At 43.7% G+C, this 23713-nt stretch overlaps 1 protein-coding gene across 2 annotated transcripts in view; it reads left to right on the forward strand.

The window, feature by feature from the left end:
- The first annotated feature begins 788 nt into the window (after positions 1-788).
- The window catches only part of ILDR2 (immunoglobulin like domain containing receptor 2), a 58725-nt gene continuing 35800 nt past the window's right edge, over positions 789-23713 (forward strand). For both annotated transcript variants that reach the window (XM_082614229.1, XM_082614230.1), the window contains exons 1-3: positions 789-881; positions 16835-17167; positions 18041-18160. In XM_082614229.1, coding sequence (XP_082470355.1) covers positions 836-881; positions 16835-17167; positions 18041-18160 — 499 coding nt within the window. In that variant the 5' untranslated portion in view covers positions 789-835. The remainder of the gene's footprint in view (positions 882-16834; positions 17168-18040; positions 18161-23713) is intronic.

Raw genomic sequence — 23713 nt, forward strand, 5'->3', positions numbered from 1 at the left:
TTCATTCTAGTTTTACATATTTTCTGTTAAAGAGCTGCATGCCCTTATCTCATACTGCTTTAACCTCGTAATGTTTTAACAGAAAGTTTCGACGCGGGATTCCCGCCTACCTTTTCCAATTCTGCTGAGCCCCTCGGTTCCTTGCACTGTCAAAAAGGGAACCGAACGGAGGGGCAGGGGGGTCAACGAAAGCGCACACCCTTGCCAATAAGTTATGCCAAGTCCCCGCAGGTCCCTCTGTCCCAGTTCAGAATGGCCCTGGCCACGTGCGTACCCAGACTCCCCCTCCTCGAGTCCCCAACCCCGTTTCTGGCTCGGGTCCCGAACGCTGGCTTCGCTGGGAGCAGCCGCGCTGATCGCTCCCGGCTCCGCTCAGCCCGCCCTGCCGCCTCCCCCGCGCCCCCTCTTCCCCCTGTACTTTGTCACTCAGCTCTGACCTGCGGGCCGCAGGGCCGTGCACGTGACCGAGAAACTTTGGTAGCCCCGGGGCGGCTGGCGGCGGGGCCGGGAGCCGGCGGCCGAGCTCCCCCGCGCGGCGCGCTCTGCGGCCGGAAGGCGCTCGGTGGGCCAAGCTGCCTGGGCGTGCGGGTGCGCCAGCCCGCGGGGAAGGCGCCGCCGAGCGCCGCGCGGACCCCGGGAGCCCGCGGCAGCGCGCGTGCCGCCGGCGGCGCGGTCAGCCCGGGGCCCCGCCTGCGCGGCCCGGGCGGCGGCGCCCAGGGACTCCGGGGGCCCGCTCGCGCCCGCCGTCGCCTCCGCCGCTCGGTTACCTCGATCCTCTCGTCTCTGTCGCTTCCCACTTCCCTCACTCCTTAATCTGGATGGGAAGTTGGGGAAAATGGACAGGGTCGTGCTGGCGTGGGTTGCTCTCTTCTGGCTAACAGGTAAGAGGCGTTTTCTACCGAGACGGATAACTTTATATGTATTCCGGTACTGGTACTGTTCTAACCCTAGCCCACCGCACCGCACCCCCAGTTACCCCCCATTGTGCTTAAAGCTGCTTAGCAGGCTGGTGGTAAGTGGGGGGAGGGGTGTGTGTGTGTGTGTGTGTGTGTGTGTGTGTTAGAATGATGGGGGAGGCGGGGAGAAACCCGGTATCAAGTGAGCTGGATCGAGATGCAGGTGTTTTGACTCATTCGAGATATGAGATTGTTCTTTCCGGTGTGCATTTCTCCTTCCATACAACGGTTCTTCCTCGGTCTTATCTTGAGTTTGTAATGCTGTGAGTCCTGGGAAAAGCCTGGTTGGGAAAAAAAATGAAAGCTCGGAGGAAACTGATTAAGAGAACTGGTTTTCTGGGGGTTGGAAGTAAAGGAGTGTCTTCTTAATTCCTTCCCTAGAGAAGCCGGGAGCCCCAGGGGCATTCTTCAGTGGCTCCCAGGTGTGCAGGGGAGCGGGGATGAGGAAGGACATGGGGATGGAGGCTTGATTGGTTGTGGAGTTGAGGGCCCCACTCGCATTTGGTGCCATTTGGGGAGTGGTCCCATAGAAGAGAAGAGCCTTCCTTCCCCCATAAACAGGTGGGAACACCCTCTAATAAAGATAATTTGCAGAGATATTCAGAATGTAGGGCCTTGCCTTAGCATTAGAGTCACTTCTTCTAGCTGAGACCTCCGTGTTTCCCCCTCCCTTTTGGTGAACTTTCTCCCCACCCTCCTGGGGTCTGGAACGGCTCTGGTTCCCAGCACGTGTTCCCACAGGATGATCTGTGAGGTTGAGAGATAGGTGGCCAGGCTGAATGGGCAGCCCTGAGAGAGTCACAGAGCAGCCCTGCCTGGGGTGGAGGTGGAGGGGTTAGGAAGGCTTGGGTAGTCTGGACTGGGTCTGAGGCAACAATTCAAAGCAAGGTGGAACCAAGAGTTGGAGGAGAGGAACAAGGGAGCGGAGAAGTGGTGAAGACAAGATGGGGTAGTGAAAGGCAGGAGAGAAAATGGAAAATAGCACCAAGAACAAAGTAGTGTCCCCTCTGGGAGCACTGAAGACTGGGAAAAATCAAGTCAGTAGGAAAAGAGGAACAAGATAAAAATATCTAAGGCAAATGATTGAAAGAGGATAAAATACATTTAAGAAGAAAGACAAAACCACTGTGTCCCTTAGCTTCAGAATAAGATTATAGATTGCCTCAGTTTTTTTTTCTATTCCTAATGAAAGGTCCCTAACATTGGCTCTTGCCCACTGCGGGGTTTAGGTTTGGGGAGGGGTCCCTCAGCAGTTAGCCTCTTCTCTTGGCTGCTGTGAGTTCATTCCTCCCACATTATTCAAATATGAATCATCTCTAATTTCAGGGATTGCCTGATCCATGCCTCCCCACTCCCCTGGCTTCTTAGTGCCTTCTACTTCCACCCTCACTGATTCTGAATGTCCTTAATTTGCCTCTACTTCTCAGTTATCATATTTGAGGGGAACTTTGGCCTTGAACCTTTATCACCGCCTCCCTGAAGTCAGCTAGGCATCTGGGGAGGGGTCCCCAAGTCAGAGGTGCTCTTCCAGACACCCTGGGGAATACCCAAAAAGAACTCTCTAGGGATTTGCAGGGCATGGGGCAGAAGGGGAACATATAGCCCTTGCTGACAGCTTTTCATGAAATGGTCCCTGGGACCATCTAATTCAGTCTTCTCAGTTTATACAGATGGAGGCCCAGAGAGGCTATGTGCACACAGCAAGTTTGTGTTGGAGCCGGCGCTAGACCCAGTCCTCCCAAACCCCGGGCCAGTCCTGTCTGCACTCTCCTGAGCTCCCTCTCTGAGCTTTGTGGGGTGTGTGTGTGTGTGTGGGGGGGTTGTTTTTGTCTTGAGGGGAGGTGCTGCTTCATCTGGTCTGTGCCTTCTCCCATCCGCACCTGGAGAGGTTGCTCCTGCCTGGAAGCAGGCAACAGGTTAGTTATCAGGGCCATCCCAGCTGTCAGAGAGCTGGGACTTCCAGGCTCTGCAAGTGAGCCTGGCTCCAGAGATCCCACTGGCATCCCCTGGTCCCAGTCCCCCCACCCCCCGCCCCGCATCCCACCGTGGACAAGCCTCAGCAAAGTGCAGCAGCTAACAATGGCGGCTGGGGAGAGGGAGGGAGGGAAGACAGAGGAGCAGTCAAGGATGAGATGGATTCAGACTCATTGTTCACAGAGCAACCAGGAGACGGAAAGGTAAGACATTTTAGTCCAGCCCAATCAATGAATTCTGTCTTGAGGGGGTGGTGGAAGGGGAGGGAGAAAGGAAAGGACACATTAAAAATGAGTCAGAGAGCCAGGAAAAAAAACCACATTCATTCTCCCTCTCCCTCCCTTTCTCTCTCTTCTCTCTTTATCTCTTCCTCTCCTCCCCTTTCCCCCCCACCCCCCCTAGTTTCTCTCTTTTCATGCAGGCTGAGCAATTTCTAATCAACACTTCAGGCTTTTTTCCTCAGACTCTAGCAGCTCCTTCCTCGTCTTTCATTACCAAAATTCTGTATTTTTTTTCTGCTATATATTTAGCCTCATGATTTCTCATTGTCATTGTGATGCTGCTTCCTGTAATAAATTGTTTTGTTGTTGTCCTTGTCGTTTTGCACAAAACAAAATGCTTACCAGCTGCTATTTTAGCAACAGGTGCCATCTAGCAATAGACTTGAGGAGGGTTCACTCTGTCTTTGTTCTTGAATGTGGATGGCGTTTCAGCCCTTCATGGCAGCAGAGGCTGCAAGAAATGCCAGAGCTGTGGCGACACTCTGGGAGCAGGCAGTTCGTTTTCCTGGAGACTCTTTTGGGTCTCTCTGTGACGAAGAGTGCTTGTTCTATTAGCATTTCTTTTGGTACGCTTTTGGTTGTATTCATTCATTTATTCATCCTTTCTCCAAGTCTGTATTAAATTCCTGTGGTTTCTAAGTATTATGATAGGTGCTGAGAATAAAGAGAGAAAGACATAGTCCTTGCCCTCAAAGACTTGTCAGTCTACTCAGTGACTCAAATGAGTTTTTAGGTGATTTTGATATGGAGGTAAGAGGTCCTATGATAGGAGCCACGAGAGCCGCACAGCGGCTACGAGAGCACGGATGAGGCATACGTGCCTGAAACCTGGGATGGGAATGGAGCAGCTCGGAAACAAACTCCCAAAGAGGTGATGGCTGAGTTAATACATTTATTCATGCACAGTCAGCTGCTGAGTTACTGTCACATCCAGGCATTGTGTTGGGGTTAATAAGACAGCCCTGCCTTCAAGGAGCTTACAGTTTGACGGTGGAGACTCCAGTGATGGAAGGGTACAGTTATGGAGTACCCCTTACAAAGGCCATGATAGAGATCTGCACTGACTGGTGTGGGTGCCTCATGGTGGCTTCTGACCCAGCCTGCAGCAGGCAGGGAGGTATCCAGACACAGTGGCTGGTTTGGTTTGCATTCAGGTAGATGCCTGGTGACCATGAGAGGATGGGCTTGAGTATGGAGGGTTAAAGTGTAATTAGCCCTGGAGAAGAAAGAGTTGCTTTTAGAGATTCCTGACACCTTAATTTCCATTATCTCCTTTCCGATCCTTTATACTTTTCAATTTTTCTCCCTCCTCTGTTCTACTTTCCTCCATGGAAGAGACCTTTTTCATACTGGAGCATCTTCTCTCAGCATCTTGTCACAGCCCTCTCCATGTCCCACCATGCTCAGCCTGGGTGCTTCTCTCTGAACTAGGAGAGGGGGGTTGTTTCAGTATCCCCATTACTCTTTAGATTTTAGACTCATGATTCTGCTAAATGTCTAGTTTACACAGATTTAGGTATTAGTTCTAGTAGTCCTAGTGCAACACTATGCTAGTACCATGCCGTGGTCTTAGTTCAAGTGCTTAGTACAGCGTTAGTAATATTAGTACCAGGACTTAGTTAGTGGAAAGAACCCTGACCTGGGATTTGAGGATGGGGGTCCAGTCCCATCTTCTTCACAAAGTAACTGTATATCCATGGGATCTGGGTCTTATGATCAGTTTTTTTATTTTTGGCATGTAATTTTATTTTATTTTTTCATTGAGATATAATTGACATGTAACATTATATTAGTTTCGGGTGTACAACATGAGTCCATGTTTGTATATATTACGAAATGCTCACAACAATAAGTAGTTAAGGGCCTCCCTGGTGGCGCAGTGGTTGAGAGTCCGCCTGCCGATGCAGGGGATACGGGTTCGTGCCCCGGTCCGGGAGGATCCCATATGCCGCGGAGCGGCTGGGCCCGTGAGCCATGGCCGCTGGGCCTGTGCGTCCGGAGCCTGTGCTCCGCAACGGGAGAGGCCACAACAGTGAGAGGCCCGCGTACCGCAAAAAAAAAAAAAAAAAAAAAAAGTAGTTAAACATCCATCACCATTTATAGTTACAAACTTTTTTCCTGTGATAACTTTCAACATTTATTCTGTTAGCCACTTTCAAATATTCAACACAGTATTATTAACTATAGTCATCATGCTGTACATTATATCCTCAGGACTTATTTATTTTATAACTGGAAGCTTGTACACTTTGACCCCCTTCACCCACCCACCACCTCTGGCAACCACCAATCTGTTCTCTGTATCTTTGAGCTCAGTTTTTTGTTTTTGTTTGTAAAGTTTACATGTATAAGTGAGATCATACAGTATTTGTCTTTCTGACTTATTTCACTTAACGTAATGACCTCAAGGTCCATCCATGTTGTCACAAATGGCAAGATTTTATTCTTTCTTATGGCTGAATAATAGTCCATTGTGTGTACATGTATATAAATATAAATTTTATATATATATACACACACACATATAAAAAATATACATGGCACCTTCTTTATCCATTCATGAAGTGATGGACACTTAGGTTGTTTCCATATCTTGGCTATTGTAAATAAAGCTGCAGTGAACATGGGGTTGCATGTATTATAATCTTTTGAATGAGGTCACGTCTTAGGTCACTTTCAGCTCTCAGATTCTATGGTTCTGAACTTTTCTCCATTTAATTTTGATGAGTTGGAAATCAAACTTACAAAGCAATAGATCCTTAGTGAGGAGCCATGGAGGGAGCCCCATTTGTCTTCAGCCTTTCCCTGACCACTAATGATTGGAATGAAAAATGGCAGCTGGGAAGGGAGAGCTCTTGTTAGCATTTTCAGAGGAACAAGTGGAGTAGCACTGAGTGCTTGGTGGACAGCATAGGGTCTACTCTGAACAATTAAATGTAGTCATACTGGGGACTGCTGAAGCAAGGAAAGTGCTTTGGGCCAGATGAGATGAATCGTACTCTAGCCAACATGGCCCTAGAACGTCCCTTCTAGTCTCAACTTTTTGTTCCAAGACACACTCACCTCTTCACCCCTTCCAACTATTTTAGCTCTTATATCAACTTACTGCCAATCAGGAATATAAAGAAAGGTATGATCTGATTGTTGCTCTTGCTTATTTAGATACTGTAATGCTTTCTTTTCTATGTGTTAAATGGCTTTCATGGACATTATCCCTTTTGATCCTTCTAAATAAGTAAGGCTGATATTACCTACCTATACATAAAAGGGAGTAAATGACTGGTCTAAATCTATGGTATCTTACTGATTATAATAAGAAATAGTGTCACTGACTTACATATGACTTGATTGTTTCAAATGCCTGAATCCAAGAGAAACATTATTTTCTGGTTAAGGTGGGTAAAACTGGGACTCCTGATTTAAAGGAACATACATGGTGTCTATTATGGGGCATTGGGGAGTGAGGCTCAGAGTTCATAGAACTCAGGGAAATATGACAGGGAGAAGTGATAAAGAATAGCATTTAGTATTTCTAATTAAATCCTAAGATCTACAGGAAAAGAGTGAATGAGGAGTGCTCTAGTGATGAGGCACAGGAGAGCAGTGGATGTGACCCTGTGACAGCAGAGACTGCTGGCATGTCAGAGCCCCTCTGGGACTAGGGGCTGGTACTGTGCATCCAGGAGCTACACAGGATGTGACTGTGGCATATGTAGGCTTAAAATCTTGGTCTTCAAGACAGCTTTTGGCTTCCTGAGAATGAAAGAAGGCATTCTGGATAACCAGAGTTCTTTATGGGCCAAGAAACAAGGAAGAACTCAGAAGAAGAACATGCTGCTTCCCTGTTCTCCTACAGCAGCTAGAGCCCTGCAGGAAGTGGTTCTCTAAAATAGGAGTAGAACCTTCACATTCACCTGGGATCCTGTATTGTCGCTCCTCCTTTGCCCTTGGCTTATCAGGGGGCTGCTGGGGGAGAGGGATGAGGCTCAAACTGACCTGGATTTGAATACTAACCTAATAGTTTACCTTATTTTCTTTAGCTTTAAAGTGGAGAAGCTAACTTATAGGGTTGTTGTGATAATTAAAATGAAATTGTGTACAACTCCTAGCACAATATTTGGCAAATAGTAAGCTCTCAATACTTATGAACCCCAAATAGGAATATTAGTCAGCATTTTGATGCAGCAACAAGCAACTCCATAATCTCAACAGCTCACAACACCAAACATTTAGTCGCTCATGTTATATGACAGCTGCAGTCAGTTGCAGGTCAACTGTAGCCAATTGGTGGACTTGGCTCAGTTCCAAATGTCTTCTTATTCCAAGGCCCAGGATGAAGGAGCAGCCACTATCTAGGCATGCTGTTCTCATGGTGGAGGACTCAAGGTGGGTAGGGGGAGGGCACAGAGCCAAACCACACAAATGCCTTTTAAGCTTCTGCTTGGACAAGTCTTATGGCACATATACTCACATTCCATTGGCCAAAGCATGTCACATGGCCAAGCCTCTAGTCATTGGAGTAGTAAGTGTACTCTACCTACAGGGAACAATCTAAGAGTGAGGAGGGAAAACTAACTGGGAACAAATAATACAATCCATCAACTGCGTTAAATCATTCAACAAATGTATTGAGTACCTACTACGTAGCAGACTTTTTAAAAGCCTGAAGGAGAGAGCTTGTTATTAATGGCAGAGAGATGACTAAATAGGAACTTCTCAGGCAAGGTGATGTGATTCTCTAGGGTAATATGACTGTAATAAGAGCAAGAAGAAGCTTCTACAGGAAGTGATAGCTGAGGAAGTCCGGAAAGATAAGTAGGAGTTACTAGAGAAAGAGTGGGACGGAGGGAAGGGAAATTTACAGAGGAAACAGCATGTGCAAAAGCCAACAATCAAAAGAGGACATGATGTTTTTCAAAAAGTACAAATATTTTAGTATGGCTGGAGAATTTAGTGGTGCAGGAGGAATGGAAGAGAGTGGCTCCATCTGAAATGAACCCTTGTGCTTCTGAATGCCTAGAGGGAGTCTTTAAAAGGGTGAGAGTAAAGGAGTGCTGCGATCAGATGTGCATTTTAGAAATATCATTTGCACCTCAGTGTGAAGGGTAGATTAGACATAGGCAGACTTGCAGCAAAAACCAGCTAGAAGACCCTTGCAGAAAGAGAAGCAAGATATGATGAGATCCTGCAATCTTGTGGTGCGGTGGAGATGAGAGAAGTGGACAGAGTGACCAGAGATGGAGGAAGTAGTCCATAGTCCTGGGTTGGTTGGATGTGGAGGCTGAAAGACAGGAGTGTCAAAGATGCCTCCAGGTACCTGGCTTGGGTCTGCTGGGGATGCCATTTGTGGACATGAACTAATACAGGAGGAGAAACGTTTAAGGGAGGGAGAGACAGGTTCAGTTTTTTTCATTAGGTTAGTTAGAGTATAGCCTAAGATGCTATAACAAAAAGACCCTAAAGTACAGTAACTCATACAAAACTGGTTTTTTTCTCTCTCTCCTGTAACAGTAGAGATCTAGTGGGACTGAGTCTACCATTCCCCACATTTGGCTCCCAAGACTGCTCCAGTGATAGTTACTCTTCAGCAAGTAGAAGCAAGGAAAGCAGAGGGTCAGGGCAAGTAGTTTATTTTTAGAGAGGTGACATGGAAATTACACACATCACTTCTCCTCACATACCTATATCCTGAATCTAGTCCCATGGCCACAATTAGCTGTAAGGGAGGCTAGGAAATGTAGTATGTAGCTGGCTTGGCTGGCCAGATTAAAACCTGGGAAGTTCTGTTACTAAAAGAAGGGGTAAGTTAGCATCTCCATCTATAGAATGATGAGTTTGGGGTGCTTGTATAACATCCAGATGGAGAATGAAGTTATATATTTGGGTCTGGAGCTTGGGTGAGAGATCTAAACTGGAAATGCAGGTAACAAGTTGATAAAAGTGGAGAAGAGCTTTCATACAGGAGCTTTCTCTGTCCAAATGGCTGATCCATCCTAGAAGTCTGACCCACCTGAATGCATCAGGACAGCTTCCAAAGTACCTCGGCCCTGCAGGGTAGAGACTGACCTCTTTTAGTACTGCTTTAGTCGTACGGGAACAGCATGTGGGCCAGCTAGACATTACCCATGAGCTCATTTCAGATCTCTGGAAGACGAGGCAATCAGACAGAAAGGAGATATGCTTCTTGCTTTCATCTGCGCAGTGGTGGCAGAGAATGGGAAAGCATGGCTCCATGGGACACACAGAACATATGCTTAATGAATGGCAAGCTCTGTGTGCACAAGCACTAGAGTTATTGGCAGCAAATAATAACTAGGCCATGAGCAATGCCCACCTGGGTGAGGGCAGCACCAGTGTTTACTTTAGCCCCATGGAAAGGGGGGAGATACTGATGCCTTTTAGGAGTCTTGGGGAGAAAACATGCAAGAATGCTGTCATATTTTTTATTATCTCAAAATAGTACATCTGGCCACCCTAACCCTAAAATGGATCAAGCCATTAGGTACTATGGTAGCAAACAAGAGAAACTGATTCTGTCCAATTTAAGCAGGAAAGAAACTTATTGAAAGGAAGTTGAGTAACTTACAGGACTAATAGGCAAGCTGGAGAACTAGGCTTAGAAAATAGCCAAACAGCAAGGAAATGTCTACTCTTCTTGGTAAAGGCTTTTTTATTTTACTATTTAACCCAACTATATCAAGAAGATGAATGGTTTCTACTTCTGGGGGAAAAAAGGTTCAAGCTGTGTTTTGTCTTTAAAAATTGAGCCTGTGGGTCATCATTTCTCAAAATGGTTTGCTTCCCATGCTGACATTGCTACTAAGGGATGGACACGCCATGGACCAAACCTAGTGGAGATGCTCGGACACTCCTTATTCATCTCTTACACTTAGAACACCTGCCCATTAATTGTTCCTAAAACAATGTCCTAGGAAATTGGGACAGTATGTTAAAAATGTGAGGACAAAAAGATGAATTTCTTAAAGATCTAGCTTAAAGGCAGGAAAAGGAAGATGTGTATTGTCATACTGAATGAAGAAAAAACTTAGGAGTCTGAAAGCCAAGATATGCTGGTGAATGGGCAATTCTGAGGTCAAATCCCACTTCTGGGAGTTCAAGAGTTAAGGAATGGGTGAGCTTGATACAAAATTTCTAAAGATGCCTGTCTGTGGTGATGATAATTTTCCATGATCTTTAGCAGCAATCTTTGTTTCTCTAAAATGGGGCTGTGCTTATAGATCTGCCTCTCAAAGATGCTGGCAGGAATAGCTTACAACTAGTGGGAAAAAGGAACTTGCTTTGAAAAAAATGAAAGTACTAAAATAAGAACGGCATTTCTGTAGATACTGCTTTTGTTATCCTTGCAGGAACACAATTCGTCATGTATAGAATCCTTTTCTTTACATGAGAATTGGGGCAGGAACTTATTTTGCCACATGCAGTGAGGCATTGTCTGCACTTGGAGCTGATCCTCCCTGGCCTGGTGACTTGGTACCCCTGGTGACTAGCTGAGATGGGAGCTGATGCTCTGAGCTGTCACTCATCACTCTACTTCTAGGCAGCTTTCCTAGTTATTGACCAGAATCCATTCTCTGCACTGAGGACCACCTGCTAAGAAAGGCCCTTCAGATTCACTTGTTCATTTGTTCATTCCACATATTCATTCCCTAAAATAGCGCTTGCTGTATACTGAGGATACAGAATCAACCAATCCTGGTCCTTGCCCTCAGGGACCTTAGAGTTAGAAACCAAGTTTATGTTGAATTTCTCAATCTCAGAGACTGGTCTTTTAAATCTATGTTCCCAGAATGTAACATTGTATTTTAAAACATGTTTTTGAATGAATTTGTATTAGATAGCCAAGGGCAGTTTTCCTGAGGATCAGGGGCACAATAAAAACAGAAGGAATGGTCTGATGGTCTAAGAATGATGATTCCCTCCTCTGCAAATGTAGAAAACCACCTGTAATCTTCAATCTTCAATATGTCTTCTGGTGCTTCTTTCAGGAATCCTAATTTTTACAGATGTGTTCTATATAGTATGATATCGGACATACTTCACTTCACTCTTTCAAGTTTTTTGGGATACTTGCTTTACTTTGTAGGATGAAACATGGATTCTTTCCATACTTCTGTAAATGTTCTTATAAGAGCTTAAAAACACAAGTCCCTTATGGTGTCACCCCTGCCTGGACTCAGAGTCCCAGACTTCCCATTGTGCCAGCACGTGCTTGTTCATGTGTGTGCATGACACACACTCAGTGCTTCTCTCAGTCTACCTCCCAGAAACTCCTCAGTTACATGCCCTGATGTTTCCCCAGGATGGGAGGATAACATATTTATAGTCAAAGAATGGAAAACATCTTAGTATGCCTGGAACTTGTATGGGCCCAAATCATGGAGAAGACCTTACATGCTGTGTCAAGGCATTTGGGTTTTATCCTAAAAGGAATGGGAAATCATTGGAGGCCTTATAGCCTGACATGATTGGATCTGTCTTTTAAAAAAAGAATATTCTAGATAGAAAAAATGTGGAGAGTACATTGGGCTGGAAGTAGGGAGACCACAGAAGAGGCTATTACAAAACCACAAATGTAATGAGGACTTGTGTAAAGTGATAGTAAGAGCTTTGGGGCCAGTCAGCCTGGGTTCAAATCTGTCACTTGCTAACCCTGAGGTGTTTGGCAAGATACATACAGTTTCTGAGGATCAGTTTCTTCATCTGTAAATTGGGTGTAATGATAATACCTACTTTACAGGATTTTTGGAGAGAATTTATTAAGATACTCCATGAATGGCACTTAATACAATTCCTAACATACAGTAAGTGTTTCATAATCACTTCCTGGTAGAAGGAATAGAAACTTGATTTATTCCCACTAGGAGTGACCATGGGAGTAGAGAAGGGTCAAATTTGAGAGAGATTTAGAATTAGTGGCCACTGAATATGGTTAGAGCCAAAGAGGAGATCAAAGCTATGAGTTCTATCTGGGATGATAGGACAGTGAGTATACCGGCAAAAGAGCTAGGGAGACAAGAAAGACTGGTTTATAAGCAAGAGTTGAGGTGGGAAAAGAGAAGATGATGAACAAAGTTTAGATATGTTTAATTTGAAGTATCTGTTAAACGTGCAGATGAGGTTTCATGAAGTTGAGGGTCTGAGACATAACTGGTAGTTGGAACCACGGGAGAATAAGATTTCTTAGATCAAATGCACAGGTGAACATTACAAAGAGGCTGAAAATTTTTAATTTATTTACCTGGCATTCAAAGATATTCTTATTAGCCTGTATAGACTCCAGCATAAGAAGTACTAGGTTTTTGGCATCTGACAGGTGGTAACATAGAAAAACAAAAAAAAATCTATAAGAGGTGGCACCCAAGTTCAGGATACTAACCTAGCCCCAGGGCAGATCTATTGGGAATCGGAGTCAGAGGGAGGGTGTTCCCAGGCCAAATCTCAGTGTCCCTGGGGAACTGTCAATCTTGGTCCTCATCCAAATTAGCTACTATCTCTGAAGGGCCTGATCTGGGGTAGGAGTGGGTGTCCCATGAGAGGTAGTTTCTGAAGTTGGGTGGATAGCAAGATTATAGTTTCAGTTATGGATCAGTCGTGTGTGAGGATATAGGAAACAAAACCTAATCCTCAGGAGAAGGGCTTATATTAGGGCCCAGGCAAGCAGACTGGAACTCAGGGCAAGGCTTTTGTACCACCTGCAAATCAGGTGGAAACACAGTCTCACATAAACACGGGCTGAGGGAAAGACATGTGGCTCAGTGGGTGTAGGAACCCCTGCCCTCGCCCAGAACCCAGGGTTAGGGCCAGAAGAGCAATTCTAGACCTTACCCTCCAGTGGGAATGGGGTTCCTAATAGGTTTGGCCTGGGCAGGCTTGGGACCTGGGTGGCATTCATCCTACATTTTGATGCTTCTAGAGCTAACGCAGGGATTGGCATCTTCAGCTTTCTCTCTAACTCTTCACTTTTATGGTCCTCAAAGATCCAATAAACTGACATTTTCTCAAAGTTCCTAGATCTGTCCTCCCTAGCTATCCAGATCTATCCTTAGCTTAGACTCCCAAGGTTTCCATTATACCTGCATATGTATATATCTCTGTGTATGTGTACACACACTCAGGGTACCCTCTGTTTCCAGCTTCCAGGAGCAGCAACAGCTACATTTATTGAGTGCTTACTGTATACCAGTGTTATCCTAAGTGCTTAGAGTAAAATCTTTGTGTGTGTGTGTGTGTGGTACGTGGGCCTCTCACTGTTGTGGCCTCTCCCGTTGCGGGGCACAGGCTCTGGACGCGCAGGCTCAGTGGCCATGGCTCACGGGCCCAGCCGCTCTGCGGCATGTGGGATCTTCCCGGACCCGGGCACGAACCCGTGTCCCCTGCATCGGCAGGCGGACTCCCAACCACTGCGCCACCAGGGAAGCCCAGGATAAAATCTTATTTAACCCTCAAACAGCTCCATAAGATAGTTACTATTATTCTGGTTTTACCAGTAAGGAAACTGAAACTCCTAAGACTTGAGTAATTTGCCTTATGTCATGCAGCTAGGAAGTGGTAGGGCTTGGATTCTAAATTAGGACTCACTCTAAAATCCATGCCTTTAATTATCATGCTGTAAAAAGGCAGATGTTTCTGAAAACGTATTCTTTATTCTTTGGAACATGAACTTATGTGTGTGTCACAGAAGCTGTGAATTGACTAACCTCTATTAATAATTAAGGGAGTGCACAATTTTAAAAAATAATAATTAAGGGAGCTGAATGGCTTGGTCAAGTAGCTAATCCATTAACAGGGAACAGAGCTGAGGAGGAGGTTACTCTTAGTAATCATCTAATGAAGAAAACCCATACTTAACTCTCTCAAAAAAACCAAAAACAGCCCTCCCCACCCCCCAACACTTTTGTGCTGCACCTGCCTCCTTTGCTGGTTTCATTTATCTTGGAATGCTAAGGAAATGTGATTTCCCAAGAAGAGCCTGAATAGGTAGCAGAGAAGAAAGGTGGTTGGTCAACTACCAAGGCTTGTGCTGGGAACAACGCCTGTGATTGGTTATCCAGTCTCCACTACTGCTAACTGAAGACACTTCAACTCTCTGTCCCATTTTGTTACCTGGAAAACTGGAGTGTGAATAAGGTTTTGAAGAAGAATTACAAGGTTAAAAATGAATGCAATAGAATTTAAGGAGAAACTATTAAAAAAAAAAAAAAGCCTTTTCCTCATCCAGGTGTGTGAGTTAGAAAGAGTGGAATCAGCCACACCAACATTTGGGGGTGGTGAAGGGACGCAGTGGAGCCTGGGAACTAGGGTTCTTTTCTAGGAATTATTTGCCCCTCAATGGGGCTGATCTACATAATTTGGCTATAATCAAACCCATTAGTGGTGGACATTCATCGAGATTCAGGAGCCTTAGAATGGGAGGCGAGGCCAAAGGCAGGAAAGGTGAGGTAGGATTTGCATTTGAGATCTCCCCTCTACTGGTCATGGTCAAGGTTCTCTGTTATAGAGTTCACTCTCTGCAGGCGCCCAGAGAGAGAGAGAAGGTTTGTTAACAACTCTGTTGAGTAAGGAATATGAGGCTCATTTTACAGGTGAGTATTGCTTAAGAGGCTTCATTAAGGTCTCACCATTAGTACAATGGCCAGATGAGATTCAAAGCCCTATCTTTTGATGCCAGCGCTCTCTTCCTATACTATGCTGTTTATGAGTCAATTAACCAGTTTTCTCTGCAAAGTCCTAGAAATTCCCATGTTAATAGTCATTCATTTGCTCACCCATTCCTTCATTTATTCCATAGTAGCTATCGAGCACTTAGGTTCGAAACACTAAATCTCAAATATTCTGTTGCATTCTCTTCCCAATTCCATAGAATGCAGAATCCTTTTCTTCCTAACAGGAATTAGAACCTAGTTTTCACAGTGCTTTCATGGAAGGGAGACACTGGTCTGGAACTCAGAAGTAGGTACAAATATGGTATCTTGCCCTTGTTAAGAGAGCTTCTATAAAGACAGGTTCATGAATAAGTGCATGTTTGAGCTGTGAGAGTGAGTTTGCTTTGTGGGATGTCATTGGGACCATGGGCAATAGTGAAGAACAGTAGGCTTCCCCTGGAAACTAGCCCTTTCTTGTATGTCTCAAGTCCACCTGCAACTCTAGGGTGAAACTCTTTGCCTCAAGCTACCTGAAGCTGGCTTGGCAGCCTCCTGAATTCAACTCTGAACCTCTTTATCATGCCTTTCTATTCATATTCCTTTTTTCTGCCTCTCATTATTATTCTACTTCTGCTTCTAACCTCAGATCAAGCTAGAAACTCTTAACTCTCCCATTCACCTGAAGAAGTTATGTTCTCTTTGCCTGGAATTTCTAGATCTTACCATTAAGTTCATAGAAGCCCTTTGCCTCTCAAACACTCCCCTGGGCTTTCATTCACTGAAATTTCCCTCTCTTTCTTGGACACCAAGCCTCAAACTGATCTTTTTAAACACTTAAACTTCTCATCTGCTTTTTAGTCTCCCCCCACCCTGTTTTGCATTACCCTTCAAAGCTTTTGAACTTAGTCTACTGCTTTTGATCCAAAATTCTCCATTCCTCTCAAAGCCTTCTTTTCCCCTTAATCTCTGTCTCATTTGCTTGCTTGCCAGCTGGAAGGGAAGTCACTTCCTCCTGAAGTCATATGTCCTGGCTTCACTGTCCTCATTTATCAAATAGCTGTTGAGTATCTATGGGTTTCACCCAGGACAGCAAGATAAGACACATTCCTTACCTGACCCGACAAGTCTGATGGAGGCATGAAAATAAGTACAAACTTATTACAAAATTATTATAGTAAATGTCTAGAGAATGCTGGGGATACTGATGGCACAAAGGAGGAAGTGACAAATGGATCGACTGGTCACAGAAGACTTGACAAGAAGCCTTTGAATTGGTTTTGAAAGATGGAAAAGAGTTTCTCAGGAAGAGAAGTGAGGAAAAAGCATTCCATAAACAAGAAATAGCACATGCCAAGATCTAGAGGTGTGATATACCACGTCCCACTTGGGGGAACCGTTAGTTTGGTATCATCGGAGGTTGGTGCTCAAATGGAGGTGCTGCAAGACGTGAGGCAGAGGAGAAATAGTTGATGGGGCACCTTAAGTGCCTTGCCGAGAACTTTGGGTTTTATCCTGAAGGCCATGGAGGATGAGTGAAGGGTTTTAAGAAGGAGAGCCATAACAGTCAGATTTAGAAAGATAACCTGAACTTATAGCAAGGAGAATGGACTGCCTGTGGGCAACTGCCAGCAGGGAGACCAGACGAGAGATTATTGCAAAATTATAAGCAAGAAATGAGGAGAGTGTACACACAAGCAATGGTAGTGGGGTTAAAGAAGGGGAAGGAAATATTAAAGATGTTAAGAGGTCAAGTTGACATGACTTTGTGACCAGTTGGATACTGGGAGTGAAGGCAGGTTTCTGGACAAGGCAACCAGGTAGATATTGATGCTATTCATTGTGATGGAGAAAACAAGGGGAGAGACAGGTTAGGGAGGTCAGGTGGAAAGGCACACCTATGATACGTGAGGTGAGGTCCAGGATACTGATACCATTCGGACATGTTCATTCTATTTTGCAGCCGTAGCTGGAGGCCTTCAGGTCACAGTGCCCGACAAGAAGAAGGTGGCCATGCTCTTCCAGCCCACTGTGCTTCGCTGCCACTTCTCCACGTCTTCCCATCAGCCTGCAGTCGTGCAGTGGAAATTCAAGTCCTACTGCCAGGATCGCATGGGGGAATCCTTGGGCATGTCCTCTCCCCGGGCCCAATCTCTCAGCAAAAGAAACCTGGAATGGGACCCCTACTTGGATTGTTTGGACAGTAGGAGGACTGTTCGAGTGGTAGCTTCCAAACAGGGCTCGACCGTGACCCTGGGAGATTTCTACAGGGGCAGAGAGATCACAATTGTTCATGGTAATAATGTCTCTGGTTTGAATCTAGGAAAGATTGGTTCCATTCTTCCCAGATACAAGAGGATGTCAGCCTTGCACCCTTTCAGTCCCTCAAGACTTTGATTTTATGGGGGATGGGAGTATCAAGAAACCTAGCAAATTGCTTTAATGGGATGGCATGGAGAGGAAGGATGGAGGGTTGTAATATCAAGAGAAGACAGAGATGAGCTTTGGAAATAGTCTTTCATGAGCCTGACCTCCAGTCTGAGGGATTTATTATCAGAACTGAATTGAAATGGGTTCTAGTGAAAGCTTTCTCAGTCAAATACCTCGCACCTTGACACCAGCCTTTATTGCCCTTTCCTTAACTCAGAAAGCAGACTTCCCTAAGAAGTTCCTCTGCTGGGAAAAGGGATGTATGTGTACAAGTTGCAGAGCCAGGTAGATGCCATGGCCCAAGCCTCAGGTAGTTTTACAACAGTTCCACCTTTTTTTCCTGCTCCCTAAAGCTTTGGGCAAGGAAAAGTTCCAAATTTTGAAGAACTCCTGTGAACCCAGCTCATTTCCAGGAGTCCAGGTTAATTCTGGAATTTACTTGGCTTTCAAGGGCCTCTGCAGGCCTGGTTGAAAGCAGTCTTCTATTCCAGAAACCAGACTGGAACTAGACCAGTTTCTGGGGGTGCTCTAATTCTCTCCCCTTAGGGATGCTAGCTTTTCTTATTGTTTCGTTGTTTGTCTTAAATAAAGCAAACGTCTCGTCAAACACCATCCAGGGAAAGAAATAGAACACTACAGACACCCAGAAGGGCTGCGCCCCCCGCCCCCCGCTCCGTTGTTTAGTGTTTTCCTTCAGAGGACAGAGTTTAGGACCCGGTCCTTCTCTTTGTGATAACAGATGCAGATCTTCAAATTGGAAAACTCCTGTGGGGAGACAGTGGACTCTATTACTGTATCATCACCACCCCTGATGACCTGGAGGGCAAGAACGAGGACTCGGTGGAACTGCTGGTGTTGGGTAAGTGACAACCCTCAGTAACATTTTCATCTTAGACTGCTTGCACTGTTCCCTCTTCTCGCTTCTCCTCCCTGCTTGTGTCAGCAGGTTGCATGCACAGGCTTTACCTTTGGTGCACAGACAAACCAGTTTTAGAAATATGTTCTTTATGAGCAGTAGTTGTATTTATTATATTTTGTTCCTTGGTGTCTATGGCCCACTTTTTACCATTTTCCTGAATGTTTCTTCTGCTTTCTTAGTTTTTTTCCCCTCCTTTCCACTTGCACCTTTAACCCTGATTTCTCTCTGCTCTTATTCTTTACATATGCTAATGATTGAGGAAAATGCCAGAGGCCTTTGAGGCAGGGTAGAAGCTGAGAGATAAGAATTCGCTGGTGTACTAGGATCTCCTGAGACAAAGGAATTCAATTATCCCATTCAATTATCTCCACTTAAGACAATCCTAAGGAAAGATGGGTGTAAACTTTTAATAATAAAAGGTGCTCAGTGAAAAGAGCTATGGGGGAGACGTAATAGTGTTTAATTGGAAGGCAAATTTCTTGAAACCTAAAAGTGTCCAAGTTATGCGCAAAGCAAATATAACCTAATCCTTATTAATATTAGTTTCTTCATAAATGAAAACTCATTACTTTTGGCTACTTTTCTCTTTTGTGGACTGGAGGAATATCAGCGGGAGATGACCTCCTTGTATGAAACTGAAAATTGAGCACGTATTTCGTGCTCTATAAATGTTGGCTGGACACGAAAATTAGAATAAAACATACAGAAATTAAGAAAAGAAACAACATTAATTGTAGCATAAAAGGTAAATCCTTGAAGCCATTTTACATTTTTTTGTAGCTTCCAAGAAACCAGGTCTTAACAATTTGGGGGGAATATTTAAGGTGCTTTCTTTTAGAAGCAAATGAGGTTGAAGGTTAATTTTTACCCTCTGTGGGAAACTCAGTGCCCCAGGAGAAAATGGAATTTGCTTAAGATTTTTAGTTTTACTCTATCATGACTTTGGCAAATCAACCGTACTGCTTGCCTTAATTTTATAGTTTACAAAATGGATTAAGGTAATAATTATTCATTAATGATTAACCCTTTAATTAATAATAATTAGCCCTTTTTAGACAGTTAAATTAATTTCAAATACATGTTTACTCAAATACATGAGTCCAGTATATGAAGCTTAACTGCTGTGATCTGTAAAAGAATGGGAAATATGACATATATTCAAAAGGAAATAAAAATGTAAAAGGTTTATATTGACATTGTAAAAGACTACAGGGCAACCAGATTCAGGATCTGCTGTGACTCTGTAGGGAATAAAAAGATAAATTTCTGCCTAATAACACAACTCTAATGGCTAAGTTTGAAGGAACAAGTGACTCACTGAGCCTGCAATTAGCTAATTGTGAACACAGTTATTTGGCCAGTGCAACCATTTGCAGCAAAGTAATTGCCTGTGCAGGAAAAAGAGGCCAGGTAAAAGCCACTTTAAATAATTTGGTCCCAGATCTGCAAATGTGGGGAAACAAAGTGAAAGCCTTGTCATCTGAGGATGTGCTGAAGTGTATGAAGGGCATTGCTCTGGATCGAAACATACAAAGCACCTTGGGCAAAGATGCTGTCCTCAGGACCACAAGGTGGGCGAAGGGAAGACTCAGATGACAATGGTCAACAGTGATGGAAGAAAAGATAAGAACAGAAATCAGTGTTACCCTAAAAAGAACCATAAAGGGAAAGTGGGGATGCTGCAAATCAGCTCATCACAGTAGAAGCAGCATATCTGTGAGATAAACAGATACATACTAGGGGTCTTGGGGAGGAGAAACATGTAATTCTGCTATATTCCATATTAATTAGAAATTTATTATTCTAAATAATTAGAAATGTTCAAAGCATGGTAAATTTGCCATGCTAGTTGTGTTCGTTAATTAAAGGGGTTAGTTTGAAATCTATGAGGATTTTCTGGGTGCAGGAAGTACTGTATTTACCAAATGCAACATTCTGAGTCTTCTTGGTCTTGACACCCCTTTATGGAATTTTTCAAAGTACTGTCACAGTTTCAAAAATGCTAATTATTTGGTGGTTTTATCCTGCAGGCCCATTTGTTAGGTATGCTTTCTGTGTGAGACTGGGAGAGCAACCTGATTTCTGAAGTCATCCTCAAGGAGATTAAGACCTCAGTGGGAAGATAACTGAGTCCACAGTTTGCTAATTACAACCTCCATAAGCCACTGAACTTAATATGAGGAATGGTAGGAGGAATTGGCAGGATTTGGTCTAGTGAAAGAGGACTTGGGAAAGGGAGCATGGGAAGTGTCTCCAGACATCTGAAGTGAAATTGTATAGAAGAGAGATTGGAAACCTACTCTGTCTGTGTGGCTAGGTAAAACTCGAACCAGGAGCGGAAGTTACAAAGGGAGTGAGTCCATCTCAGGATAAAGAAAGAACTGTTAACAATCAGAGAGACATCTAAAGATACAATCAGTGTTCTTAGGAGTAGTAATTTCTGTATCCTTAAGAAGGTGGAAGATTTTTTATGAGTTATTATATCAGGCATTTATGTATAGGAAAAGGTGTTCAACTCAGTTATTTTTGAGTTTTCTTTCAATTTTAAAATTCTTGGTTTAAAAAGTAGATGAATGTGAATGATGTGACTACCTTGATAAATGAGAAAATGACCTCCCGGTAATTCAGTCCTCATGACAGAGATAAAAGAGTTACAGGTTGGTTACAAGAACATACAGGGTGGTGCTCACTCACAGGAAGCCAGCAGGAATGAACTGTGGTCTTTTGCAGAAGGTCAGGGTTAAAAGGACTAATTCCACAAGAAGGAGAATAAACTTTTGATGAAGGCTTGAAGGAGCTGAAACTTGAGCTCTTCTTCAAGGATGATCAGGACATGGGGAGTAGAAAGCTGGTTGGAATTTCAAATGACCAATTAGTAAGGAAAGCTCGTTCAAGGGATAAATCAGAGGCAAAGTTAGGAAGAATTTTGTTTTCTCATTATACTCACAAAGGTAAAGATGAGAAAGTTGATGGAGCAAGATTATGAAGTGTCTTATGTGTCAGACTAAGAAGTTTGCACGTCATCTGAAGACTTTGGGGAACCAGTAAAGAAACCATAACAGAGGAATGAAATTAGATCTCAGGGTCAAAACAATAATTAGCAGCAGGGTGGACAATGCATTAGAGAGGAGTGCTAGAACAGAGGGATGGGTTATGGGGAGGTACAGCAGCACGGGTGAAAGGGTATGAGATTCTGAAGCAGAGTAATGAGAACAAACAACACAGAAACATTTCTAAGATGGAAGTGATGGATCTTGGTGACTAATGCATTAAAAAAAATGAGAGAGAGGGATGAGTCAAAAGGACACCATGGTTTCTAGCTAGCTGGGTAGCCAACCGTTCCGTCAACCGGGAGAGAGGCCACAGTTTGGAAAGCAGGTTGGAGGGGCAGGAGAATGAGTTTGGTTAAAAAAAAAAAAAAAAAAAAAAAGGTACAAATGAACTTATTTACAAAACAGAAATAGTCACAGATGCAGAAAACATGTGGAATATGAGAGGCCTGTGGGACACCAAGGTGGAGATGTCTTGCTGACAATTAGAAATATAGGTCTGGAACTCAGTGGAGAAACTAGGATTAGAGATAATAGATTTGAGAGTCATGAATGAGAGTCACAACCATGGAAGACTAGATGAGTCACCCAAGAAGATTATATAAAATGAAAAGGGTCAAGGACAGAACCTTATCAGTCTTATATTCTAGTTTGACTTCATGTGAGTGGCCACACGGGTACTGCATGTGTATTTGTCTTGATTTCCCCTATGACATCGGACGCTTCTCACTAGCACTGGAACATGAGCTCTTCAGGGGCAAGAACCAGTTCTCATTCATCTTTCTATCTGCAATGCTTAGCAGAGTGTCTAGAATAAAGAAGCTTGAATGACTGTTTTTTTTAAATGATAAATGGGCAGAATCTGTAATATTTACTTTGTGCCTCTTAAATGTTAATCAGTGCTGAGTATATATTTGTTGACTTATGAAGTATTTATATAATAAATGTCTACAGTCTCAAGTGATATATAACATGGTTTAATCATCGGTCATGATTCTTTATCTGGGTATTTTAATTTTTACTAGTGACAGAACCATCCGGGACTATGGTTGAAAGCAACAGAAGTAGACTTTGGCTAACCTAAGCAGGAAAGGAATTCATTGGAAGGATATCAAAATTGAAAGAAAGGCTGGAAAATCAGTCTCCAAAAAGGATAATATATTAGGGTAACACTTACTAGCTTCTGTAAAAACAACCCCTAAATCTCAGTGACTTGCCACCACAGAAGTTCATTACGTCATCTTGTCATAGTCAGATGTGGGTTAGGAGGCTTTTACCTGGGGAGCTCCCTTCCAAGTATGGTGTAGGGGTCTAGGCTTCTCCATTGTTTTAGTTTGCTGTATTGGAGAACTTTGCTCCTGGCTGCACAGAAAGAAAAAGTAAGGAAGGTCATTCATGGGGGACTTTTTAAGGGTCAGGTCTGTCAGTGACATGGGTTACTTCTCCTGTTATTTTGTGTCCAGGAAGAAAGTAAAAATGTTTTGATGAACACAGCACCATTCCTGCCCCACCAGAGATGCTCCAGGGTCTATGTAGCAAGAATTAATAGACAATGTATTTAGGGCTCCATGGACATTAAAAAAATCAACTCATCTCTTTTTTTCTGATCTTACATTTTCTCACTCAAGAATCAGTCTCAGGAGAGAGAGTCCAGCTGGTCCAGTTGGGTAGGTGTCCACTGCTTAGCATTAGGAGATTAGAGGCTCTTGGTGGCTAATCCATCAAGATACGGAGAAGAATTAATTCCCCAAAGTAAACCGGGGCACTGTTACAAAAAAAAGGGAGAATGGATGTGAGGTGCCCCAAAAAGCAATAAATATCCACCAAAGTGATGCCATTACTACATCTACTACTAACATTAATGTACACTGATAATAATTTGACTTCACAAAATTTTTCTATTATAACCTTGTAATGTAGGAGAGCAGGCATTATTTCCCTTGTTTTCCAAATGAAGAAATTAATGTTCAGGTTTTGTAATTATTATCCCCTTCAAAAAAATGTGTCTTTGATCAAACCCAAGTGTTTTGATTCCCAGCCTCATCTCTTTCCACGATACCACACGACCTGTCTATATTAAGAAGCTATAGAATGCTCCCCTGCATAAGTCATGTTTTTAAAAATGTTGTTGCTGCTTTAGGCCATAGGTAAAGGTTTTTACTTGTCCCAGATCTGCTTTAGTATCTCATTTCATTTCTCAGTGAAACCTATAACCAATGCCTGTAACCACTAACCTGGGCCCTCACTTCCAAGACATAGCTGTTTTTGTCCAGATTGCGTACTTCCCCACTGGGCGTGACCCACCTTCTTTTCCCCATACATCTGAACCATCTACAAATCGCTTCAGATGCTTCTTTCAGAGGTTTCAGAAATATCCAGAGATGTGATTCAGAGAAATGGGAGGATAACTGCTGATTCAACACTAAATGCAAACACTATACTG

This window comes from Mesoplodon mirus, assembly GCF_964341445.2.
Source record: "Mesoplodon mirus genome assembly, chromosome: 3".
In the NCBI taxonomy this organism is placed as follows: domain Eukaryota; kingdom Metazoa; phylum Chordata; class Mammalia; order Artiodactyla; family Ziphiidae; genus Mesoplodon; species Mesoplodon mirus.